Source organism: Carettochelys insculpta, chromosome 16 (genome assembly GCF_033958435.1).
Source record: "Carettochelys insculpta isolate YL-2023 chromosome 16, ASM3395843v1, whole genome shotgun sequence".
Lineage (NCBI taxonomy): Eukaryota > Metazoa > Chordata > Testudines > Carettochelyidae > Carettochelys > Carettochelys insculpta.
Window position 1 is genome coordinate 5,450,931 of NC_134152.1, and position 21,520 is coordinate 5,472,450.

At 52.5% G+C, this 21,520-nt stretch overlaps 2 protein-coding genes across 4 annotated transcripts; one reads left to right on the top strand and one right to left on the bottom strand.

The window, feature by feature from the left end:
* Positions 1 to 82: 82 nt before the first annotated feature.
* On the bottom strand, positions 83 to 12,804 carry STUB1 (STIP1 homology and U-box containing protein 1). 2 transcript variants are annotated; one of them, XM_075010244.1, is made up of 7 exons: positions 12,516 to 12,804; positions 7,928 to 8,126; positions 6,994 to 7,159; positions 5,717 to 5,807; positions 4,694 to 4,750; positions 3,466 to 3,582; positions 83 to 958 (listed from the first exon to the last, which is right to left on the bottom strand). In XM_075010244.1, the coding sequence occupies exons 1-7, from the start codon at positions 12,732 to 12,734 to the stop codon at positions 833 to 835; spliced, it is 975 nt and encodes a 324-aa protein (XP_074866345.1). In that variant the 5' UTR covers positions 12,735 to 12,804; the 3' UTR covers positions 83 to 832. The 2 variants fall into 2 exon arrangements, with proteins under 2 accessions (XP_074866345.1, XP_074866346.1); XM_075010245.1 differs by lacking the exon at positions 83 to 958 and adding an exon at positions 972 to 2,879 and having other exon boundaries at positions 12,516 to 12,802.
* LOC142021459 (uncharacterized) lies at positions 12,725 to 20,580 on the top strand. 2 transcript variants are annotated; one of them, XM_075010252.1, is made up of 6 exons: positions 12,725 to 12,858; positions 14,328 to 14,491; positions 14,757 to 14,850; positions 17,760 to 17,919; positions 18,749 to 18,901; positions 20,078 to 20,580. In XM_075010252.1, exons 2-6 carry the CDS (start codon positions 14,364 to 14,366, stop codon positions 20,248 to 20,250), a joined length of 708 nt encoding a protein of 235 aa, XP_074866353.1. In that variant the 5' UTR covers positions 12,725 to 12,858; positions 14,328 to 14,363; the 3' UTR covers positions 20,251 to 20,580. The 2 variants fall into 2 exon arrangements, with proteins under 2 accessions (XP_074866353.1, XP_074866350.1); XM_075010249.1 differs by lacking the exon at positions 12,725 to 12,858 and having other exon boundaries at positions 13,982 to 14,491.
* The last annotated feature ends 940 nt before the right edge of the window (positions 20,581 to 21,520 follow it).

Genomic DNA, 21,520 nt, shown 5'->3' on the forward strand with positions numbered 1-21,520 from the left:
GCTGTCGGAGGCCAGTCTGGCACCATGACCTTCACCAACCAAAAGACTCCAGGCTGACTTTTTTTTTTTTTTTCATAAGGGTTTAATTAAAACAAATGCGAACTTTGATCCAAGTGGTTAGCAGGGAACTACTGGCCCTGGGGCTGGAGAGTGGCCTCTTGTGAGTCACAGCTTCCATGCTAGAGGGCAACGGTTTCCCATACAAGCCCACACACCAATGTCTGTATAATATATATTTCCTTTCCCTCCCCTGACAAGTGGCTATTGACAGGAAAACATGGAGAGAGCTACACTAGACAGACAGGAGATGCAGGGAGAAAAAACACAAACTATGTACAGAGGGAGGGCAGTGGGAAATGCAGCTCAGCCTGCAGAGCGGAAGAGCCCATCCAAGCCAGCTCCTTGCCCACCACAGCCAGGGCCTTCACTGTGGGGAAAGGGAGCTGGCAGCTGTTTGTGTGTTTTCTTTACAGCCGAAGATCAGAGGTGGGTTATGGAAAGCAGCAACGCTGCCCTTCCAAAAGTGCTTCTGTGGATTATCTCCAGCGCTGGGTCCTCGAGAGGCGCTCTCTCCCGCCTGCCTAAGGCAGCCGTGCTTCTGTCTATCACGCGGCGAGGCTCCCAGGACACTCCATGGCCTGGCCTGCTCAGTCTGGCAGAAGAGATGATAATGCAGCCTAGTCTGGTACTGCCAATGGATCTCTGGGCATCCAGAGGAGAGAGAGAGAGACAGAGCGAGTAAGGCATGGTGCCAGCCCAGCATGCTCGGAGAGCTGTCCGGAGCGGAGCGTGCCACAGCTGAGGCTGCCGGAGGACTGTGCCTGCTCAGCTGTCAGTAGTCTTCCACCCAGCCGTTTTCTGATATGAATGCGTCTATGACCTCCTTCATAGCAAGGTTTGGGATCAGCTGGTCTTGGGTCAAAGGGCTTCGGGTCACAGGATCAAAGTGACCCACGCGCTGAAAGAGAAGGGAGGCCATAAGGGAGATGCAAATAGAGCACAAATCTGAGCAAGCAGCCCCTAACCCTGTTGCTGCAGCTGCATCCCCTAGGCCAGCCAGAGACCTCCCAGCCACTCAGTAAGTCTGTTTCCTGGGGGTAGCTAGCCCCAGCTGCCTCCTGCTACCTCAGGGATGCTCCTCACAGACAAGATTCTGCAGCTGGACAGTTAATCGCCATTGTCTTATTTCTTCCCTTCCTGTCTTCTTTCGTCAGCATATTACTTGCTCTCACAACCTGAGAGCCACACCGGCAGGGGGGAATGCAGAGCTACTGCCCCACAGGAGTTGGCCAGCAATCCCATGGCACAGAGCACGCAAAGGAGACTCGAAATGTAACGGAACTTAGCGATTTAACTTTGCTCGAGGTGCCTGGAGCAGCTTTATAAACAGATCTAGTGACAAGTATTCAGGGCCCCCATCTAAACACAAGGCTCCTCCAAAGTCCCCTCTCACAGGCAGGGTTCCCTCTAGGCTTTCCCATCTATGCTGGCCTTTTTCCCCACTTCTGTGCCCTCCTGGGACCGGCCTTTCCAGGAGCTGGGGAACATCCGAATCTCCCGAGCGGCTGCACACGCGCCCAGCTTAGAGAACGTTGCTCACACTGCCCTGAAAGGCTGAGAGAACGAGGCGTTTCCAGCAGAGGTGGCCGACCGTTGGCTGTGGAGACGCTCGCGCTTCTTCAGAAGCTAACATGCGGCTCCTTGCGCAGGCGCAGACTCAGGCTGCAGCTGCAGGCACCACCTTTCCAGTGTGCTGGGGAGGGTGCTCCCTGCTGGACCCCCGTCTCTGCCCCAGGCCCTGGCCCCATTCCTCCCTGTCCCCTGAGCCCGCCAGGCGCTGGCTCCCTCCCTCCCTGCAGCCTCCTGCATGCCGCAGTCAAGCTGATCTTGGTGGGCAGGGAGGGAGGGAGAGGGAGGCACCGGGGGCTAGGGGTAGAGCAGACAGGGGGCTGCTGATAATGTGACTCTTTGGTAATGTGCATTGGTAAATGCCAGCTCCTTCTCAGGCACTGGCTGGCCACCCCTGCTTCACTGCTTGCCCTGGAAGCCAGACTGGCTCCCTCGCAGCTGGAAAATGCTGGCTGTGAGGATGGTGGAAGTTGCTTCACTAAGAGTACCCATTGTTACCGGGGCTGGGGCCCTCTAACACAGGGGTGGGCAAACTGGTGGGCCCTCCACTGCCTCCTACAGCCTCTCGCCGCTCACTGCCCTATGCAGGACTGCCTGCCTCCCTGCCCCCTTGGTCTCTGACGTCAGCAGAGGGCTGCCTTCGTTTCCAGTCCCCCACTCCTTCCACAGGGGCCTCTGCAGCCTTCCCGCTGCTTTGCTAGTCTCAACTGCCAGCCTCCTGGTTACCTGCGTTTCTTGGGAGTCAAGTTTTGCAGAGGCATCTGAGTGGCGGGGGGTAATGTATATCCACTTCTACCATGACAATCCCTTGTTTCCTGAGAGAGTGGCCAGCCTTCTTCATTTAAAAGTGCAATCATGTTGGGGTTTTTTTATACTATAGACAGCTGCCCAAGAGGGCTGGAAAGAGGGAGGGGGATGGGATCTTTAAACCACTGGGAGTGCTCCCTCACTCGCCCAAGCAGGAGCATGGGTCAGGCCCTTGACTCAGCAACACAAAGAACCACATGGCACAGCTGGAGCCGGGAGTGGGTTTTTTGTTTTAATAACTGGCTGGGGACGGCGGCAGGGCTTTGCCTCCATCTGTACAGCGAGTGTGCTCTCTCCCACTGCGTGCATTGTCCTTGCACCAGTGCAGTTTATATTGCTGCCTCACATAAGCTGGCAGCAGCCAGAGCTCTTGTCCTGGTGTTCGCAGATTTCAGTTGTTGGCAATGTGCGGTTAGTATAAGAGGAGAGGAGGACACGGTGATCTGTACAGAGAATACAGGTTTTCTGTCTGTATAGTCACATGTCTATATTATTAAAGTTTTGACATCTACATACTTATTTTCTTACGTGCACCAAAAAGGATCTGGTTTTTGGGTTTGTTTTTCCCCCCCCCATATGAACCTAATGGAAATTTCTGTTGGTCTGGATTTTACTAGACAGGCTGGAGAGCCCCAGCTAACTGCAGGGAGGAAAAGGGAGGTCTGATGGAAAAAGTTTGCTCATCCCTGCTCTAAGACCACAGGGGTGCAGGTGCCCTGTGACCAGGGAGGAAAGATGCAGTACAGAAAAACCCCTTACAGCACTGTGGGGTTAGTCTGTGTGGCTGTTGCCTGGGAGGCAGTTTCCAGTCTGCGTGTGGGTTTTTCACCCCGCAAAGGGGAGAGACTGCAAACCCCCAGTCAGCCAAGGCCTCGGGCGCAGGCACAGCATCCAGAAGTACATTAACTCCTGCTCTGAGACGGACTGGATGGGGAGTGGCTATCTTCTAAAAACCAACTTGGGCTTCCCTACCTCTTCCTCTCCTCCTGCCCGCCCACTCGGCCCCCTAACTCTCAGGTCCCCCATTACCTGCAGATGCTCTTCTATGTCCTTCCTGTCATAGGTAATCCCACTGGGCGTGATGCAGGGCTCTCGCATCAGTTCAAAACTGATCTTCCCGCACAGGTAATCAGGGATGTCGCGCTTCTGACTCGAGAGAGAACACAAGCGCAGCATTAGGGTGCCGTCCTGCAACAAGCCCATCTCCCAGGCTAACACCACAAACCAATGAGCAGGTGAGCCAGGGACAGGACCTCAGCATGGCTGCAAGCAGCCCAGATTCCACCCCCAAGTCAGACACGCGGTGGAGGTCCCCTGCACTGCTGGATAATGGAGGTCAGGGTGACGTGGGGTGGGAGGAAAGGGAGGTCATGTGCTACCCACACCGCAGGCTGGAGGGGCCGCTCAGCAGCCTCAGGGGAGCTTGCGGTGGTAGGGTGGGCCTGGCACCCGCAGCAGGAGTCCATTCCCTTTCTCCCCTGCATTCACTGGCAGCAGCGGGGCAGCAGAACAAGGCACACCTGGCTCGCTCTGCTCTGGGCCAGGACTGTCCCCACAGTCCCCAATGGGAAGCAAAGCAATGCAGCAAGCTGGGGTCACACTTCTCCCGCTGCCAGTGAGTGCAGGAGGCACCGGACCCATGGCCCTGCTAATTCCCTGGGCCTCCTCGACTGGGGGAAGAGGCATGGTGGGGCCTGGGGCAGGGGGGTTGACTCGGCCTTTCCCTAGGCTGGGGGAGACAGGGAGGGGAGGGGGAAGAGTGACGTGGCCCATGGAGCTCCACTCACTAGTCAGATCTGATGTAAGGTGTTGGTTTTGGTCTCTCTGCCAAAGCCATATCTCGCTCCAGCTATTACATCCACCACCGGCTAGAGCTTCTCCTATGCTGTTTATAGTCCAGCCAAGCGATGCACGGCCTTCTCCAGGACCACCACACCGGGGAGAGCACCCATGGAGCAGTTCACGCCCATTTGTTGCTATGAAACGCCCTGTCTCCTCCAGCCATTGCAGCTGGAGTCCCAAGCTCGTACTCAAATCTTGACCTCTTCTCCTGCGCATGTGGCACCTGACCTTCTGTTCCAGCTCTCACTGTGGAGAGACCTGGTCCCCAACAGCAGGTGGGGAAAACAGGAAGGGTGGGATAAGCCACAGCCCTCTGGTTTCCTGAGCTCAACTACCTTATCAGGCATGTCTGATCCCCCCTCTGAGGGCTCCTTGCCTGGTCACAGCAGCCACACCTGTCTAAGCCCATCCTCACCTTCCTCTTCTCATCCACCTGGGAGAACAGCTCTTCCATATCTGCCAAGTACTTGTCCTGAAAAAGAAAGAACCCCTTTAACGGAAGGGGGCAAAGGGTGCTGCAGGACTTGGCTGCCTCCTCAGCATCTGTCAGGCTGCAGGGACTTTGGCACAAACACTGCAGCCACAGAAGGAGAACTGTTCCCTCCCCCACCCCAACCGCACAGGAGTCACTTGGCAGAACCAGTTCCACAGAGAACAGACTGGCTCTGGCTCACAGCAAAAGCTGATAAGGGTCTTGGTCTCTCAAGGATCCTGAGGAAAAGGATTTGGCACCTCCTTTTGCCAGCTTCTATCTGCTCCCTGCTGCTCCTGGAGGGTCAGTCAGATACTGGTGGGAACCTTCTTACTTTAACAGGCAAGAGCAGCGCCTGTGAGCACACATCTCCTGACTGGTCACTGCTCAGCAATGCTGCACAGGAGACTTGGATGTAACACTCAGACTCAAGGCCCCGACGGCTGAGGTTGGCTGAGTGTTGCTAGCATGTCAGCCAGAACAAAGGAAATGGGAATGATCTTGCATACCCATCCACGGCTGGGGAGAAGCCGCTACCATGAGGACTGTGTGGTTTCTCTTGGCTTTACGATAAGTAGAGCCCCCACATCATCTCCCACTGATTCCTCTGACTCAGCACAGCACCCTGAAAGTCAGGAAATTGCTGGAGACATTTCCTCTCTGGGCTCACTCCAACCCAATGCTCTAAAATACCCACTAAAGACCTACCATGGTACAGTCCAACAAGCTGCAGCCTGTTCTATGTTTTCCCATAATGCCCCATCCCTGCTAGACCACTACGAACCCAAAGCAGCACAGCCTACCCAGGATTGGATACCACTTTCTGTGCTGGTTTGGAGCACCAGCTGGATTATGTTCATACCCCACTGATCTGCTACCCGGCAGATGTAGCTTTGGAGGAGAACTTCCCCTTGGGCTTGCTGGCCAAATACACAGTGAGGGGATGGATTCATGAGGTTGTCTCACATGTTTGGCTTCAACGTTAGCCAGCTGGGCACGGCTGCGGCTCTCGTCCATGTTTTCCTCTTGCTGTGTCCTTCGGCATTCATCCAGCTCCCTAGGGGAGAACCAGGGGGAGCAGGTTACCTAGGGAGGTGGTGGGATCTGTCACGAGAGGGTTTTAAGACCAGATTCAACCAACAGCCATTCAGGATAGCCTAGGTTCACTTGATCCTGCCCCCGAGCAAACCATCAGCAAAAGAACCACAAATGCCACAATGGAGAAGGAACGTTCAGCTCAGAATGATACACTCTTAGTTCCTTTTCTTTATCTTCTTGATGCAAAGGTTCTGGCTTTTTGCAACAGCAGACAGGCCGGGACTCTCCACCGCCGCAATAATGCAGGCTTCCTTCGGGCAGACCCTTCCCCACGGCAGGGTACGCTCTGTTAGTGGGCCACTATCTTGTCACCAATTTCAGGGTATGTGGAAACACTCACAAAAGCTTTTCTTTCCCCGCCCTCCCTGCCTGCCTGAAGCCAGTATTGTCTGGGATACGGTCCCGTCCCCTGATTGCACAGGCCCAGGGTGCTTCAGGCTTCCCCTCAGTCCCTCCAGGCTGCTGAGATTCAGGCAGTTTGTCTGCACTGGGCATTAGTCTGCCACAGAGGGTTGTATATTCTGGTGCACATTCAGGTGGCATGCACCAGCTGAGTCCCGCAGGCCCTGCTAGCACACACAAGAACTTCCCTATTGCACACTAATGTGGTAGGAGTTGAAAGGGACAAATCAGAGAGAATCCAGAGGACAACAACGGGGCACATTTAGTCTTGAGAAAAGATGACCAGATAACAGTCTTCAATCTGCTAAGGGCTGTTCCAAAAAACTGATCTATTCTCCACATTGACTATATGTAGGACAAGTAGTAATGAGCTTAATCAGCAAGGGAGATTTAAGTTAGATATTGGGAGAAAAACTTTCTAACCAGAAGTGTAGTGAAACCTGGAACAGGTTTCCAAGGGAGGGTGTGGCATTCCCGTCACTGGAGGTGTTTAGGAACAGGTTAACTAACTAAACACCTGTCAGGTTTATTTGGGCCTGCCACAGTGTGGGGGGCTAGATCTGATCACTTCTCAGTAGTCCCACTTTTCTATGGTTCTAGGACTAAGCTGCACTAAGGAAGGTTGGGGAGCACCAGCAGGGCTCACGCAGGCCAATGAGTAAATCACTCACTCATGTGCAGCAGAATTCACAATTTGCTCTAGTGGACCAGTGTAGAAAAGCTCAGATTGCTATCTGCATTACCTCTCCTTCTCGGCCATGATGAGCTTGGTTAGATAGGAGTGCAACTCGTTTTCCTGGTTGATCCGTTTCTCCTCGATGTTGTTCCAACGCTTCTTCTTGGCAATCCGCAGGGCACTTGGAATATCATCCCCAAAGTTCAGGCGCTGTTCCTTGGCTAGGTTATAGGCTGGGGAGACAATAAGTGTTCAAGGTTGAGGGCGAGGTGGAAGAGGCTGATGCTTTGCTAAACCTAGTTAGGAGGCACAGCTAATTAAGGGTGGGATTCGGGCTAGTGGATTACAGCTGCCACCTCTCTTGCTTTGGCCAGGTCTGTCTGTTTTTTTTCCCTCTCTCTGAAGTGACGGGGAAAGCAGCTGAGGCACTCCAGAATATGGCTACTCAGTGGCACACCATTCAGCTCTGTGTAAAGCAGAAAACGTGACAGAAATCCTTGAGCCAAGCCCTATACACAAAGACATAGACTCCACTGGATTATCCCTATAGATCAAGTCATTGATTTCCACACAGTTCAAGAAGAAAGCGACTGCTCTTTAGGTTTCATCCCGAGGCAAGGTTCAGCCTGTGGTCAGCACACAGCCAAGCCACAGGGAGTGGCAATGTAATGCCTACATATTTCCAAATGCTCTCCATTCCTCTCGAGCAACGGGAAATGGGCAGTGACCTGACTGTGCCCACCTACCCACCAATCATTTCTAGCTTACATTCACATTCTGTAATCCAACAAATGGCAACCAAATAGGTTAGGGTGCCTGCTTCGTCCGGGAGGCCCACTCAAGTCTTTGCACCCACGGCTCCTGCCACGCTGCCTTTCTTGTATCGATCACTTCTCTGTACTTTAGCAAGTGCTCAAAGTAGATCACGGTATCCTATTAACATGGGAGTCCCGGTCACCTCTATCGGTTGGTGACGGCCGTTTAATAGAGACACTGCTCACCTCTCTGCAAGTTAGCAATGGCTTCATCGTAGTTTTCCATCTCCATCTGGCACTGCCCCAGGAAGAAGTGAGCCTTCACTGACTGGCTGTCTAGTTCCAGGGCATGTTTACAATCTGCCAGGGCTTTATCATGTTGCTGCATCTTCAGGTAACACAAGGCTCGGTTGGTGTAATATACTGCCACCAAGGGGTTCCGGTTCTAGAAGAAAAATCAGATATGTTAAAGGTCTGCCAAGGGATGACACAAAGCAGATGAGACTCATAATTGCATATGGATGGGAAAGCACAGACTGGTTCAACTGTGTATGGATGGGAAGAGACAGTCCTTCTTGTGCTCCTTGTATCTATGAAATCTATAGATTACCAGACTGGTCCTCACTGTTCTGATTATTTGCACAACATTACAGTAACAATCATAAGCAGTACTGAAGCAAACAAATTCTGGATTGCCTGATCTACTGCACATTACTTCTAAAATATGGAGCCACAATAATAATAGGCAGGAAATCAGCAACAACAGCTTTCTATCTGGGCAACTGAACCCTGGCTCAGGTTTCCTGGAAGTACAAATGCAGATTTCTGCTTCTCTCTCATCTAAGCCTTGACAAAGCTCACCAGGAGGCAGCGTCTCTTCACGGGGCCAGAGGAAAGATACAGTGGTGGGATACTCCACTCTACTCAGCAGACAAAGTGAGACTGGCCCACGAAGGACAGTTTTGCTCAGAAACTCTGCCAAGTACAATGGGGCCCACAGGCCCCATCCTTAACTCGAATTATTTTAAATTACGTAGATATTTTGCTAATGAAAATGAGAACAGCACCGACTAGTCAGTCACAGCGCAAGCAGGAACAGAGCTTCCCTGCAGCAATCTGCAAGTGCACCTCAGTCCTGTCCTCTTCTCTCAACCCCAGAGCCTCCAAAGATGGAAGGCCAACGCATGTCTTGATCTGCTGCACCCATGGAGAGTCCTTGTCCTGCTACGCTCCTCCCAGTTTTCCCAGTTCCCCACATTCCTTAACCAATGAGCACTCACTCTGGTATTCTAGCCCCGAACTTCCACTGAACCTGCATCGCACCCCAGTCTTAACTTGCAGCACCTGCTATTCCAGTCTTGGGTCTCTGGCGTAGCTCCACTGGCAAGGCTCAATTCTGACCTTCCCCCCCCGGCCAGTTACTCAAGGTTCAGATTTCTGCACTCTGCAGCGATTTGATGGTGTTGACAAAATATCCACAGGGGATTCTGAAGGGACGGATGGGAATTTTCATCTGTGACTCAAAAACCTTGAACCCAAGTCTCCACAGCGAAAAGGCTCTCGCCTGCTCTCAGACCAAGGCTTGTTCAGTAAACGCACACAAGTGATGCTAAATGGCACATCCTTAGAGCTAAGTGATCACTCCTGGATTCCTAAACAGGAGACAGCAATGAAGCATCTCGCACTGCAGTCTTGACCCAGTACATTCCCGCCAGCTATTTTCTAAAGGCGTTATTCACAAGTTCATCAACATGGACCCAACTAACAGCCTTTAGCTGTTACCACAAACCACCAGCCAGCTTGGTATATAAACTAGGAAACCCTTGCCACTTGAGACGAACCAAGAGTACATTAGACAACACAAAGCAGAGGAGATCTGTTCAGGATGCCTGAATAACCACAGAACAGACTACACGGACTGGCTTTGGTGATGTTATCTTCCTAAGGAACGAGAGGAAATACTAGACTCAGCTAAATACCAGGTGGGGCACACAGACTATTCCAGAACTCATAGAAAAGTATCCTGAGTAGTAACCCCAGCAAGAATCCTCCAGTCCCAAACTGTGCATCTCAGTCTGCAGAGTCAGACTGAATAAAATCCCCTTGTAACAGGCAAGGTATCTAAAAGGTATCTAAAAGGGTGTCATAAGGCAGAGGAAGGGAACTTGTTGTTCCTTGCCTCTGAGGATAGAACAAGAGGCAATGGACTTAAACTGCAGCAGGGGAGGTTCAGGTTGGACATTAGGAAAAAGTTCCTAACTGTCAGGATGATCAAACACTGGAACGAATTGCCAAGGGAGGTGGTAGAATCTCCATCACTGGAGATATTTAAAAAGAGGTTAGATAGATGGCTTTCAGGGATGGTCTAGAAAGTGCTTGGTCCTGCCATGACGGCAGGGGGCTGGACTCAATGGCCTCTCGAGGTCCCTTCCAGTCCTACTCTTCTATGATTCTAAGGGGCTTTATTCCAAGTGGAAACCAAATCCCCAAGAAGGAGGGTCAGTAAAGTCCCAGATTATGGCTCTGATGGCAAATGTGCACACTCAATCACATCAGAGGTTCAAGCACAACACCGAGTCCTTTGGATGGCATTTTAAACAAAAATCCTCCCAGCCCAGAACTAGTGGATACCGACATGGAAACTAAGGCCCTATTAATAAACCCTTCAATTGCTGGGCTCCAGATCACTTATGGTACTTTGTGGAGAGAGACTAGGAGATAAACAGCATCCTCCTGTCCAACACCTCGCAGCACCAGAAATTCCAGCAGCCAACTGCCTTTACTGCCACCTCTCAGCTCAACTTTTTGTAAAAGATTGATGCCCCAAGTCTGACCACCCGATATCAGCACCCCAGCTGAACGACAGTTGGAATGCTGAAAACACTGTCCAGGCCTAAATCAACAGGGCATGTGCACCTAAGTGGGAAATGTTTTCCAGGCCTCCCAATCCATGAGAACTTACCAATGCCGCACTGGCAAGAGTGACTAGGCCTCCCATAGGATCCATGTTTGAACTTTCCAAAGAGAGGACACCCCTGTATCTGGATCTATCAACTCACCTTGATACATTGCACTAAACTCTTTCATATCCGGCAGCCCCAGGGGCTGGGAGGTTGCTGGATACTCAAATATTCTGGGTCACAGAGAAGCATACCTAGCAATGCACACGAACGCAAAACAAGTTTCGATATTAAGAAACAAAAATGTATGCAGAGTACTTAATTTACCAACTGCAGTATTGTACGCTGTGAAAGTACACTGTATTTGCTGTGTTTATGTGTATTTACTTTCACTATGCTGTACTTATGGAAAATGTAACTACAATTTATTTCTGGCTAGAAGGCTGGTCATTTGAGAGTTCTGGATGATAGACTGCCGGATAGGAAGGAGTTTACTGTACCACCGTGTGAGCTGGTAGATCCTGACACAGGTACATTCCCTCTCAGGTGTGTCCTCTTTTGTGAAAGTTTAAAGAGGGTAACCCTACCTCCACGGAAGCAGGGACCACAGCCTCGACTGTTCCCAAGCCGTGTCTGTAATACAGAATACGTGTGTGTATCACACAGAAGTGCTCATGCAGGAGCTACGTCTGGCAGCACCACCTTTCCAGAGGCAAACAATGGGCGCTGGCCTCTGGGGCAGACAGCTCGGGGGGGGGGGGCCCTCCCCCAGAGTGGGAACTAGTTCTCACCCTAGACAGCACCGATCCACCTCCCCCAGACTGGTCAGCTGTCTCCCCCTCCACCCCACCCCCAAGGGGTGCCAGCTCCTTCTCAAACAACTCAAGCCCCCCCCAGGCCAGCCCAGCCCCTCCCCTCCCCTCCCCCAGCGCCAGCTGCTCCCCCAGACAACTCAACCCCCTCCCCCCGGGCCAGCTGCTCCCCCAGACAACTCAAGCCCCCCCATGGCCAGCCCCTCCCCCAGCGCCAGCTGCTCCCCCCAAACAACGCAAACCCCTAGGCCACCCCTCCCCAAGCGCCAGCTGCTCCCCCCAAACAACGCAAACCCCCAGGCCACCCCTCCCCCAGCGCCAGCTGCTCCCCCCAAACAACGCAACCGCCCCTGGGCCAGCCCCTCCCCCAGCGCCAGCTGCTCCCCCCAAACAACGCAACCGCCCCTGGGCCAGCCCCTCCCCCAGCGCCAGCTGCTCCCCCCAAACAACGCAACCGCCCCTGGGCCAGCCCCTCCCCCAGCGCCAGCTGCTCCCCCAAACAACGCAAACCCCCAGGCCACCCCTCCCCCAGCGCCAGCTGCTCCCCCCAAACAACGCAACCACCCCAGGGCCAGCCCCTCCCCCAGCGCCAGCTGCTCCCCCCAAACAACGCAAACCCCCAGGCCACCCCTCCCCCAGCGCCAGCTGCTCCCCCCAAACAACGCAACCGCCCCTGGGCCAGCCCCTCCCCCAGCGCCAGCTGCTCCCCCCAAACAACGCAACCGCCCCTGGGCCAGCCCCTCCCCCAGCGCCAGCTGCTCCCCCCAAACAACGCAACCGCCCCTGGGCCAGCCCCTCCCCCAGCGCCAGCTGCTCCCCCCAAACAACGCAAACCCCCAGGCCAGCCCCTCCCCCAGCGCCAGCTGCTCCCCCCAAACAACGCAAACCCCCAGGGCCACCCCTCCCCCAGCGCCAGCTGCTCCCCACAAACATATGAGCCTCCCCCAACACCAGCCCCTCCCCCACAAACAGCTGAGCCCCCCCCAACACCAGCCCCTCCCCCACACGTCGCCCCCCACTGGTTACCCACCTGCCCCCCTCCGGCGCCCCCGGGCTTCCGGCCCCAGCTCCCCGCACGCCCCCTCCCCGCCAGGCCCCAGGCCGCCCGCTGCCCGCACTCACGATGGCCCGGCCGTAGCAGGCGGCCGCCTCGGGGTACTTGCGGCTGACGAAGAGGCGGTTGCCCTGCTCCTTGTGCTCCTGGGCGCTGTGGCTCTTCTCGGGGCTGCCCCCGCCCAGCCCGCCCGCCGCGCTGCCGCGGGGCCCCCCGCCCGGGCCCCCGCCGCCGGAGCCGCCCCCCAGCCCCGGGCCGCCGCTCTCCTTCTCCTCCTTCCCCTTCATGGCGCGGCGCTGCCGAGCGGGGCCCGGCCGGATCCCAGCGGCCTCGCACTGCGACAGCCCGGCCGGCCCCGCCCCGCCCGCGGCACTTCCGGCGGGGCCGGGCCGGGCCGGGCCGAGCCGAGCGGTGAGAGGGGGCCGGGCCGGGGATCAGGAGAGGCGGAGGAGTGATCAGAATAGAGGGGGCTTGGAGGAGGCTGGGGGTCAGAGCTTGGGGGAGTCAGAGCTTAGGGGGCTGGCGGTCAGAGATTCGGGGGGGAGTTAGAGCTTAGGGGGCTGGGGGTCAGAGCTTGGGAGGATCAGAGCTTAGGGGGCTGGGAGGAGGCTGGGGGTCAGAGCTTGGGGGGGTCAGATCTTAGGGGGTCAGAGCTTGTGGGGAGTCAGAGCTTAGGGGGCTGGGAGGAGGCTGGGGGTCAGAGCTTGGGGGGGGTCAGATCTTAGGGGGTCAGAGCTTGGGGGAGTCAGAGCTTAGGGGGCTGGGGGTCAGAGCTTGGGAGGATCAGAGCTTGTGGGGAGTCAGAGCTTAGGGGGCTGGGAGGAGGCTGGCGGTCAGAGCTTGGGGGAGTCAGAGCTTAGGGGGCTGGGGGTCAGAGCTTGGGAGGATCAGAGCTTAGGAGGCTGGGGGTCAGAGCTTGGGGGAGTCAGAGCTTAGGGGGTCAGAGCTTGGGGGAGTCAGAGCTTAGGGGGCTGGGGGTCAGAGCTTGGGAGGATCAGAGCTTAGGGGGCTGGGAGGAGGCTGGGGGTCACAGCTTGGGGGAGTCAGAACTTAGGGGGTCAGAGCTTGGGGGAGTCAGAGCTTAGGGGGCTGGGAGGAGGCTGGCGGTCAGAGCTTGGTGGGGGTCAAAGCGTAGGGGGCCGGGAGGAGGCTGGGGGTCAGAGCTTGGGGGGGTCACAGCTTAGGGGGCTGGGAGGAGGCTGGGGGTCAGAGTTTGTGGGGGGGTCACAGCTTAGGGGCCTGGAAGGAGGCTGGGGGTCAGAGCTTAGGGGTCTGGGAGGAGGCTGGAGGTCAGAGCAGAGGAGACTGGGGGGGATTCAGGGCTAAAGGGGGCTAGGAAGGAGAGGTATTGTGGGCCTGGAGGGGTCCTGGCAGCGTCATTGCTGAAGGGGGGTGTCTTGGCTAAAGGGGCTGGGGCAGGAGGCTGGGTGGTTAGTGGGGGTCTGAGAAGGTCAGGGACCTGACCAGGGGGAGGGGGAGGGACCAGATAGGGTCAGGAAGCTGAGTGGGGAGTGAGGGGCTGAAAAGCAGGCGAGCCTGGGGGACAGGAGCAGGCACAGGTTGCTGCAGGGAAATAAAAACAAGTGCATTGCTGGGGCAAGGAAAGCTGCAAATTCCCAGGGTGCAGGGGGAGCCACGCTTAGAGGCCCTCCCCTTAGCACGGACCCATGCTAGGAGAGGGAGAGGCCTGCTGGGGAGGAGCGTGGGTGAAGGAGTCGGGGAAGAGGGAGAAGAGAGAGTGCTGACAGGGCCAATAGATGGTGAATGAGGCAAGGAGGAGGGATTTGCAGAGACAGGAGATAAGTATCAGCATTTTCTTCCCATAAGATCTCTGTCCTGTAGTTCCACCAGCATCAAGCCTGTTCATCCTTCTCTTCTAGATGTTCCCCATCCTTAGTGTCCCAGAGTTCTGAAACATGCCACTGAGTGGAGGGCTGTATGGTTGTGGAGACCCCACCTCCTGGAGGACAGTGTTTGATGTCTACTGGGATGTACTTAAGGCTAAAGGAAGCAGGCAGAAAAAGCTTACTGAACTGGATAAGTGGTAAATCTTTGAGCATTTAACATGGCTTCTTTTATGCTGTTTCCTTCTGCCGAGGCGCACCGCCTCCTCGCCTGTTGGGGAGGCTCACAGTTCACCAGTGTAAAATCTCTGCCAGCAGTTCTCTGCTAGAAGCAGCTGGATCTTCAATAGCATGAGCCTCCTTACAGCAGTGCCGTGCCAGTACCAGCTACAACTCCAGGAGAAGGAACATCTAGGTTCAAGACTATATTTTGACTCCTTGTCTACCACCCCGTCTTTGTTTCAGGTATCAGGAGGAGCTGCCAGTTCTTATTGCAGGAAGGAAAGAAAAGTATCTGACTCAGGGTGAAATAGTGAAACTCATGGAATGGAAACTTGCAGTAAGTAGCTTTCCCAGATGAAAAAAAACACGTGTAACCTCTCAAAGTGTGGGTGTAGTGGCAGGGAGGGGCTAAGGCTACATTGTCACAAAAGCCACGTTGCTCACCTGTGTGAATTAGACATCCCCTGGAAGGACATAACTAATGCCCATTTAAGCTGTGCTGTGTAAGTGAGAACCACTACTTGTGGGGGCTGGGAGAAATTAGGGTCATGAGCTACAGAACAACTAGATTAGAGAGCTTACAGGGATACAACTGCCAGAGTGCTGCTTGAAGCTGTGTAGCATAGCCATAGCCTCAGAGCTGTGAGGTGTATAATATTTTCAGGTGCTGGTGGTTTTGAACTCTGATTGTATTCCAGCAATATTATATATGCTATTATGTGCCAACAATGCCCTGACACTACGTACATTGGACAGACCGGGCAAAACCTTTGCCGAAGAATAAATGGACACAGAGCAGACATCAAGAAACTCAATACACACAAGCCAGTCAGTGAATACTTCAGTGGAGTGGGCCATTCTGTGAAAGACCTGAGAATTTGTGTCCCGCAACACAGAGAATTTAACAACAGATTAGAGCGAGAAATTTGTGAGTTAGAGTACATATTCCAATCTGACACATTAACACGTGGTGGCTACATCTACACTAGCCCAAAACTTTGAAATGGCCATGCAAATGGCCATTTCGAAGTTTACTAATGAAGCGCTGAAATACATATTCAGCGCCTCATTAGCATGCGGGCAGCCGCGGCACTTCGAAATTGATGCGGCTCGTCCAGATGGGGCTCCTTTTCGAAAGGACCCCACATACGTCGAAGTCCCCTTATTCCTATGAGCAGATGGGAATAAGGGGACTTTGAAGTAGGCGGGGTCTTTTTGAAAAGGAGCCCCATCTGGACGAGCCGCCCGGCGGCAAGCCGCATCAATTTCAAAGTGCAGCGGCCGCCCACATGCTAATGAGGTGCTGAATATGTATTTCAGCACTTCATTAGTAAACTTCAAAATGGCCATTTGCATGGCCATTTTCAAGTTTTGGGCTAGTGTAGACACGGCCAGTATGAACAGAGACATCAACTACCTCACGCATTATGAGGATTCCTTCCCTTCCTTTGATGCTCAAAATTATCTCAGACAGGACAATTAACATCCTCTCACTCCCTTCCTTCTATCCTATTTGATTTGTCAGTTTTTATACCAATTTTTTTTTTTGGTCCTCCAAACTTATGTGTGTCAGTCTGTATTGGAAATGAAATTGATCTGAACAAGTGAGTCTGTCCCACCAAAGCTCATCACTGAATAAGTCATTTTGTTAGCTTTTAAAGTGCTACATTTGTTACTTTGTTTTGTCAGAGTACAGACTAACAGGGCTACCTGTCTGTATATACTGATTGTTTTTCAACTGCATTGGAAGAGCCTGGTGCTGCCAGCCTTAAGGTCTCTGTTGTTAGCATCTATTTAATTTGGTTATTCATATTTTAAAGGTACTGTAATCAGGGGGAAAAATCCAGCCAAATCTTCTCATCTGTCTGAACCATGCTTGATGTAAGACTGGGGGAGAAGCTATGGTGTCCTTATGCTGCCTTCGTGGTTCCTTAAGTGAAGGGTTATTTTGACCCCAATACACCTTACAGGAGCCTCAGCCTTGCTGTAAATCGCATTCAGCTGCCTCTAGCCCCAAGGGGTTGGACCAGCAGTCTGGGATCACAGAGGCATGTGGCTTTTCTGCCGCATGCTGTTGCCCAAGCTGTCCCCTTCACAACAGAGATGGCATAGAGTCATTATGCCAGGCAGCAGCCTCCTTACTGCCTAAGCCTGTGGCTTTGGCCCCTTATTTAAAAGTTATTCTCTGTTTGCCTTAGTAATAATATCTTAGAATATCAGAGCAGGAATACTTTTAAATCTGAGGTATCCTATTTAACTTCCACATTTCACACAGCTTGCTAACCTTCTTCTCACTAGCACAACGGAGCTGTGTTGGTTTCCACTACAATAGGGGAATTATTATTCAGTCACTTATGGAACATGAATACCGTACACAGCTCTTTACAACAAGGAGGGGGGGACCCCGGCTGCGTAATAATCAAATTATCATGGGATGTTGACTCACAGGAAGAGGGTGGTTTTAGTCCTAGTGTTATAGGCAGGGTGGAAAAGTCAAAGGGAGCTGAGGAGCAGGAAGAATGAGGGGACAAGGTTGGGGAGATGGTAGAAACCAAGAGAAAAAACTAGTGGTGGTGTTATGGGGAGAGGCTTGAAGGTACAGACAAAGGGGCACATGCTTATGACAAGATGAAGCCCCTGAAGTGATCTGAGGAGTTGGGGGTGATGCACTCAGAATGCGGGTGAAGAGGCTTTAAATCCCACGCTCCAGCCAAACAAAATCTTGCTGGAAATTTTGTTTCATAAAAACACGCGCACCGTAGAGTTTTTAAAGCAAAGCCCTCTCCCCCAAGCAGGGTCTCAGTTCTGCACCTCAGCCCCCAGGGTGTTTGCTTTATAAATAGCCCTGCAGCTTTTTCATTCTCTGGGCCATGCTTGAGGATGAAGATCTCCTCCTGCATTCTCTTCCCTCCAATCGCAAAACTTCTCAGCCTGCCAAATGCCAGAAGGGACTTTGCCTCTGGGTCACTGGTGGCCCACAGACCATAGCTTGGGAACCTCTGCTGAGAGAAATATCCCTCGAAGGACTCCTTGTACTTTTTCCACATGTTGGAAAGGAACTCATGACCCCATGATATTGAACTCCTTATTATAAAGACCTTTTTTGTTTTATGGGCACAGTTGTCAGTGCCCATAAAGTATAAGCCTTTTCCTGGAGCAGTGAGCTGCAAACACTTCCAGAGCAAAGAAGCTGAGCTCCTCAGGTGGCAACGTCCTTACTGTGCTCTCCTCTCTCCTCCCATCCAGCGGGGAAAGTTTCGTCCTCGCTTGCAGCAGCTGGTGGCCACGAACTCCAGTGAAGCCGTGGAAAGCTGTACAAGGAAAGCTTTCCAGCTGCTCCCAGACGTGGCAGCTGCCGTTACTGAGCTGAGCCAGCTGAAGGGTGTGGGACCAGCCACAGCTTCAGGTAAAGCATTATATGAGGGGATAAATCCGAGGCCTGGCTATACAAAGAAACCAGAACTGGAAGGATAATTTGTAATTTTCCACAGCACTGTGTAAATAGCACCATTTCGGTGGTGCTGGTGAGAATGGGCTCTGAAATGCTGATCGTCCCTGAATATTAAACACTTCTGGGTGACAGTATTGGCCTTAGAATTGAGCACTGGGGAAAGGAGACACGAAGCCCCTACTTCTGCAACCCGCTCCCAGCTCTTCCCAATCAGCAAGCAGACAAACTTGTTTCCAATGGCCAGTTTTAACCAAAATTTTGGAGAGAAGACCTGCACATATGCCTCCTGCTGTGGCTGGCAGAAGCAGCCAATCAAAGGCAGCTGGGCTTGCGTGGGATGGTGCCTGGATAGGAAGGTGTGGCAAGGTCTCTGGCTCAGCGTGCTTCCTTACGTGTGTGTGTGTATGAAGCTGGGGCACATTCAAATGGGAGGGAATTAGTCGGGCTCGAACTGCAGAATGGTAATCCTCATTTCAGTCTCCCACTCCTCCCAAGTTCAAGACCGTTCAGACACCCCATCCAGGGTTTTGGTTAAGTCCCATCTCTGCTGGGAATACAGGTGTAAGACCCATCTTTCTGGGTTCCATTCCCATGATGCCTCCTTGAAGGTGGGATCAGAAGTCTTTCCCCTCTAGGCATTCTGAGAGCCAGGACAGGGTGGGGGAAGCTGCATGTTTCTCTAAGCACTGGGCAGTCCCTGTCACGCAGGCTGCCCCATGTCTTCTCTTCCTTCTCCCAACCCCTTCGTTTTCTCTGCTTGGCGCCTTCCGCTCTTCCCACTTAGCCATTCTAGCTGCAGGAGCCCCAGAGGTGGCAGCATTCATGGCAGACGAAGCAGTAGAGATGATCCCAGGCCTCACCCCAATTCAATATACACTCAAGCATTATATCCTCTACGTCGACAAGATCCAGCTGTGTGTCAAGAAACTAAACGAAGGTAAGGGAAGCTGGCAGCACTGCCAGAGACATTATGGGGCAGTGGGAGAAGGAGGATTGTGTCTCTGCTTAAGCAAAGTGTTTATGGATTAAATTTCAGAGATGACTTGAACTGCAGTGACCCCGTAAGTGCTTAGAATAAGGTTGTCGTCATGATACAAGGCAAAAGTGGTTAACGCAAATGACAGGGAGTCAGGACCCTGGATTCTATTCTTGTCCTTGCCACCGATGGCATGGCCTTGGCTAAATCACATCTGCCCAGAGCCATTTAAGCACTTAATTCCCATCAGTGGGAGTTAGGCTCTTCAATAACTGTGAGGATCTGGGCCCTAGTTCTTCTGTGCTTCGGCTTTTCTCGGTAAAATAAATGTAACATTTACTCACCTCTGCCCGGCACACTGAGACGTTCAGATGAAAGATGCTGTAAGTACAAAATTGTTGACATCTGGTGTTTCTGCAGCAGGTGAGGAACTGAAAAATAACTGGTCACCAAATTCAAGAAGCCATATTTCCTGGTTTCTTAGACCTGTCCCTTGCAGTCATTATAGAGCCATTCTCAGCAGAGCCTGTATTGAAACAGGTGCTCTGCAAGATGGCACTTACTAACTTTTCCTTGCCTTCTGTGCCCACCAGGAATTTGCATTGTCGTTTTAGTCTCCCTTCAATTTTTGCTTGAAGTTGTGGGCAGCTTAGGCTCCCCTTCCTGCTCCCCTGATCCGTCTTCCTTCTGGGTTCTCAAATGGTCTCGCTGTGGCAATGATTTTTGTCCACATAGTTTTCCTGCCCTGCTTTTCTGTAGGAGCGTAGCAGGAGCCTCAGATTGTAGGCCAGGATTGCTCTCGCATCGCAGCCCCTGTGCACAGCCATGAAACAGCTGCAGGTTTTGATCTTTCCCTCCCTCCCAGTCTGGTATGACTAACATAACTCTCAGCTCAGGAGAGGCTTGGAATGGAATAGCAGGTGCATTGCCAAAGTTGTGTGGGAACCCAAGAGAGATGCTGGAGAGCTGTGTGGGAAGTCCATCTCATTCTAATCTCCACCATCAGCCTTTGTTTTTAGGGGGCCCCACATCTTGCCAGAAATTCATTTGTGAGATGGGGGGCAGAGGGGAAAAGAATCATCTACATCTGGTTCCTCTACTGCTGCAGGCTCATTGCTCCCTTCTGATCTTTTCTAGCTGATACAGAGAAAACATGGACTCCCCATCGGGTGGAGATGTGTCTCTGGGCCTGGGCCACAGCACAGAAATTGTGTCCTTCGCTGCTGCGGACTCTCAGCTTTGGAGGAGAGAAGGCAGCTGATGAGGTTGACGAGGATGTCAGACCCACAAAGAAATGGAAAACCAAGTGAAAATATTATCAGCCAGGGCTCTAACAAGTGTCAGTGTTCGCCTCCTGTTAGCCAATGCACATTTCAACTCAAGGACAAAGCTAAGCTCCTTGGGGATTTAAATATTGCCCTTTTTCTGGGGTTGGGCCCAAACTGATGAGGAATAGGAAGGAATAAAGGCAGGGGGCTCTTCTGTTTGAATCACTCCCCATATGGAGACACAGCTGCTCTTTCTGATGGCGTCCTCTTCTGTCGGTTATGGCTCAAACTCTAACGTCTCCAGTTCTCTGTTTTGGGTGTGGATGGGTTTTTACAAAAATTGCTTAATAAACTTTTTATGATTTTTTTTTCCTAGTACCACAGGGTGGTGGTTGCTTGGTTCAAAATAGGATAATGCTGTGCCACCGAGGTGCCCTCCCTGTCAAACTGAGCTGCTGGCAGGAATTCACTTGCATGATCCATCTTCATGAGGCAGAGAAGAGCAGGAGAAGAGACAAGCAGCAGTTTTTTGTCCTCTATTGTTTCACAGTAGTTTGATATTGATGGGTCTTCCCTTTTGGGCAGGACCTGTCTCTGGAGACCAGCATTTTACACCTGTCTGGTGACTTACACAAAGGCTCTCACAATGCAAACTTCCAAATAGTCTCTTACAATGAATGACGCAGCTGTTCTAAGGAGATTCATGCCTGCAGCAACTCTCAAGCATTCCATAGGGTCTAAACACTGTCTGTTAGACTAATACCTAGTCCAACAATACTAACACCGAGGTGAGTCAGATGGAGTCTAACTGTGTTTATAACGGTTGAGAGATGGGCATGTTGGTATCAGCTGGCACCTGATCCTCCAGTAAGGGGCATAATCTCCTCTCCTCTGGAGCACTAACTTTTAATGCCAAAAAGTTAAAAAAAAACCAAGCTGCACCTTACCACTACCATCTGTGAGCTCCACGTCACACATCAAAAAAAAATGAGGGCAAGAAATATGCCTGCTCACTTCCACAGTACAAGTAACCTTCGGGGACCACATAAAAGTGAGCTAACTTTAAAGAGCTAAGCATCACTGCTTTTATATGGCTCCCTCATCCTGCCCGTTTGTGGATCTCTGCTATTTATTTCCTCTCTGTGGGGTAGGACTTAACATTTATTACAAGTGACTATCCCCTCCTTGCCTGAGGCCTCTGCTGCTCTAGTCTTTCCAGGTCACTTGGCTGGTTGTTTCTGTCCTGCTGCATGTTGGCTGTGATGGGAATCTGCTGAAGGCCACCCCGGCAGGAAGAAAACAAGAGTGAAAA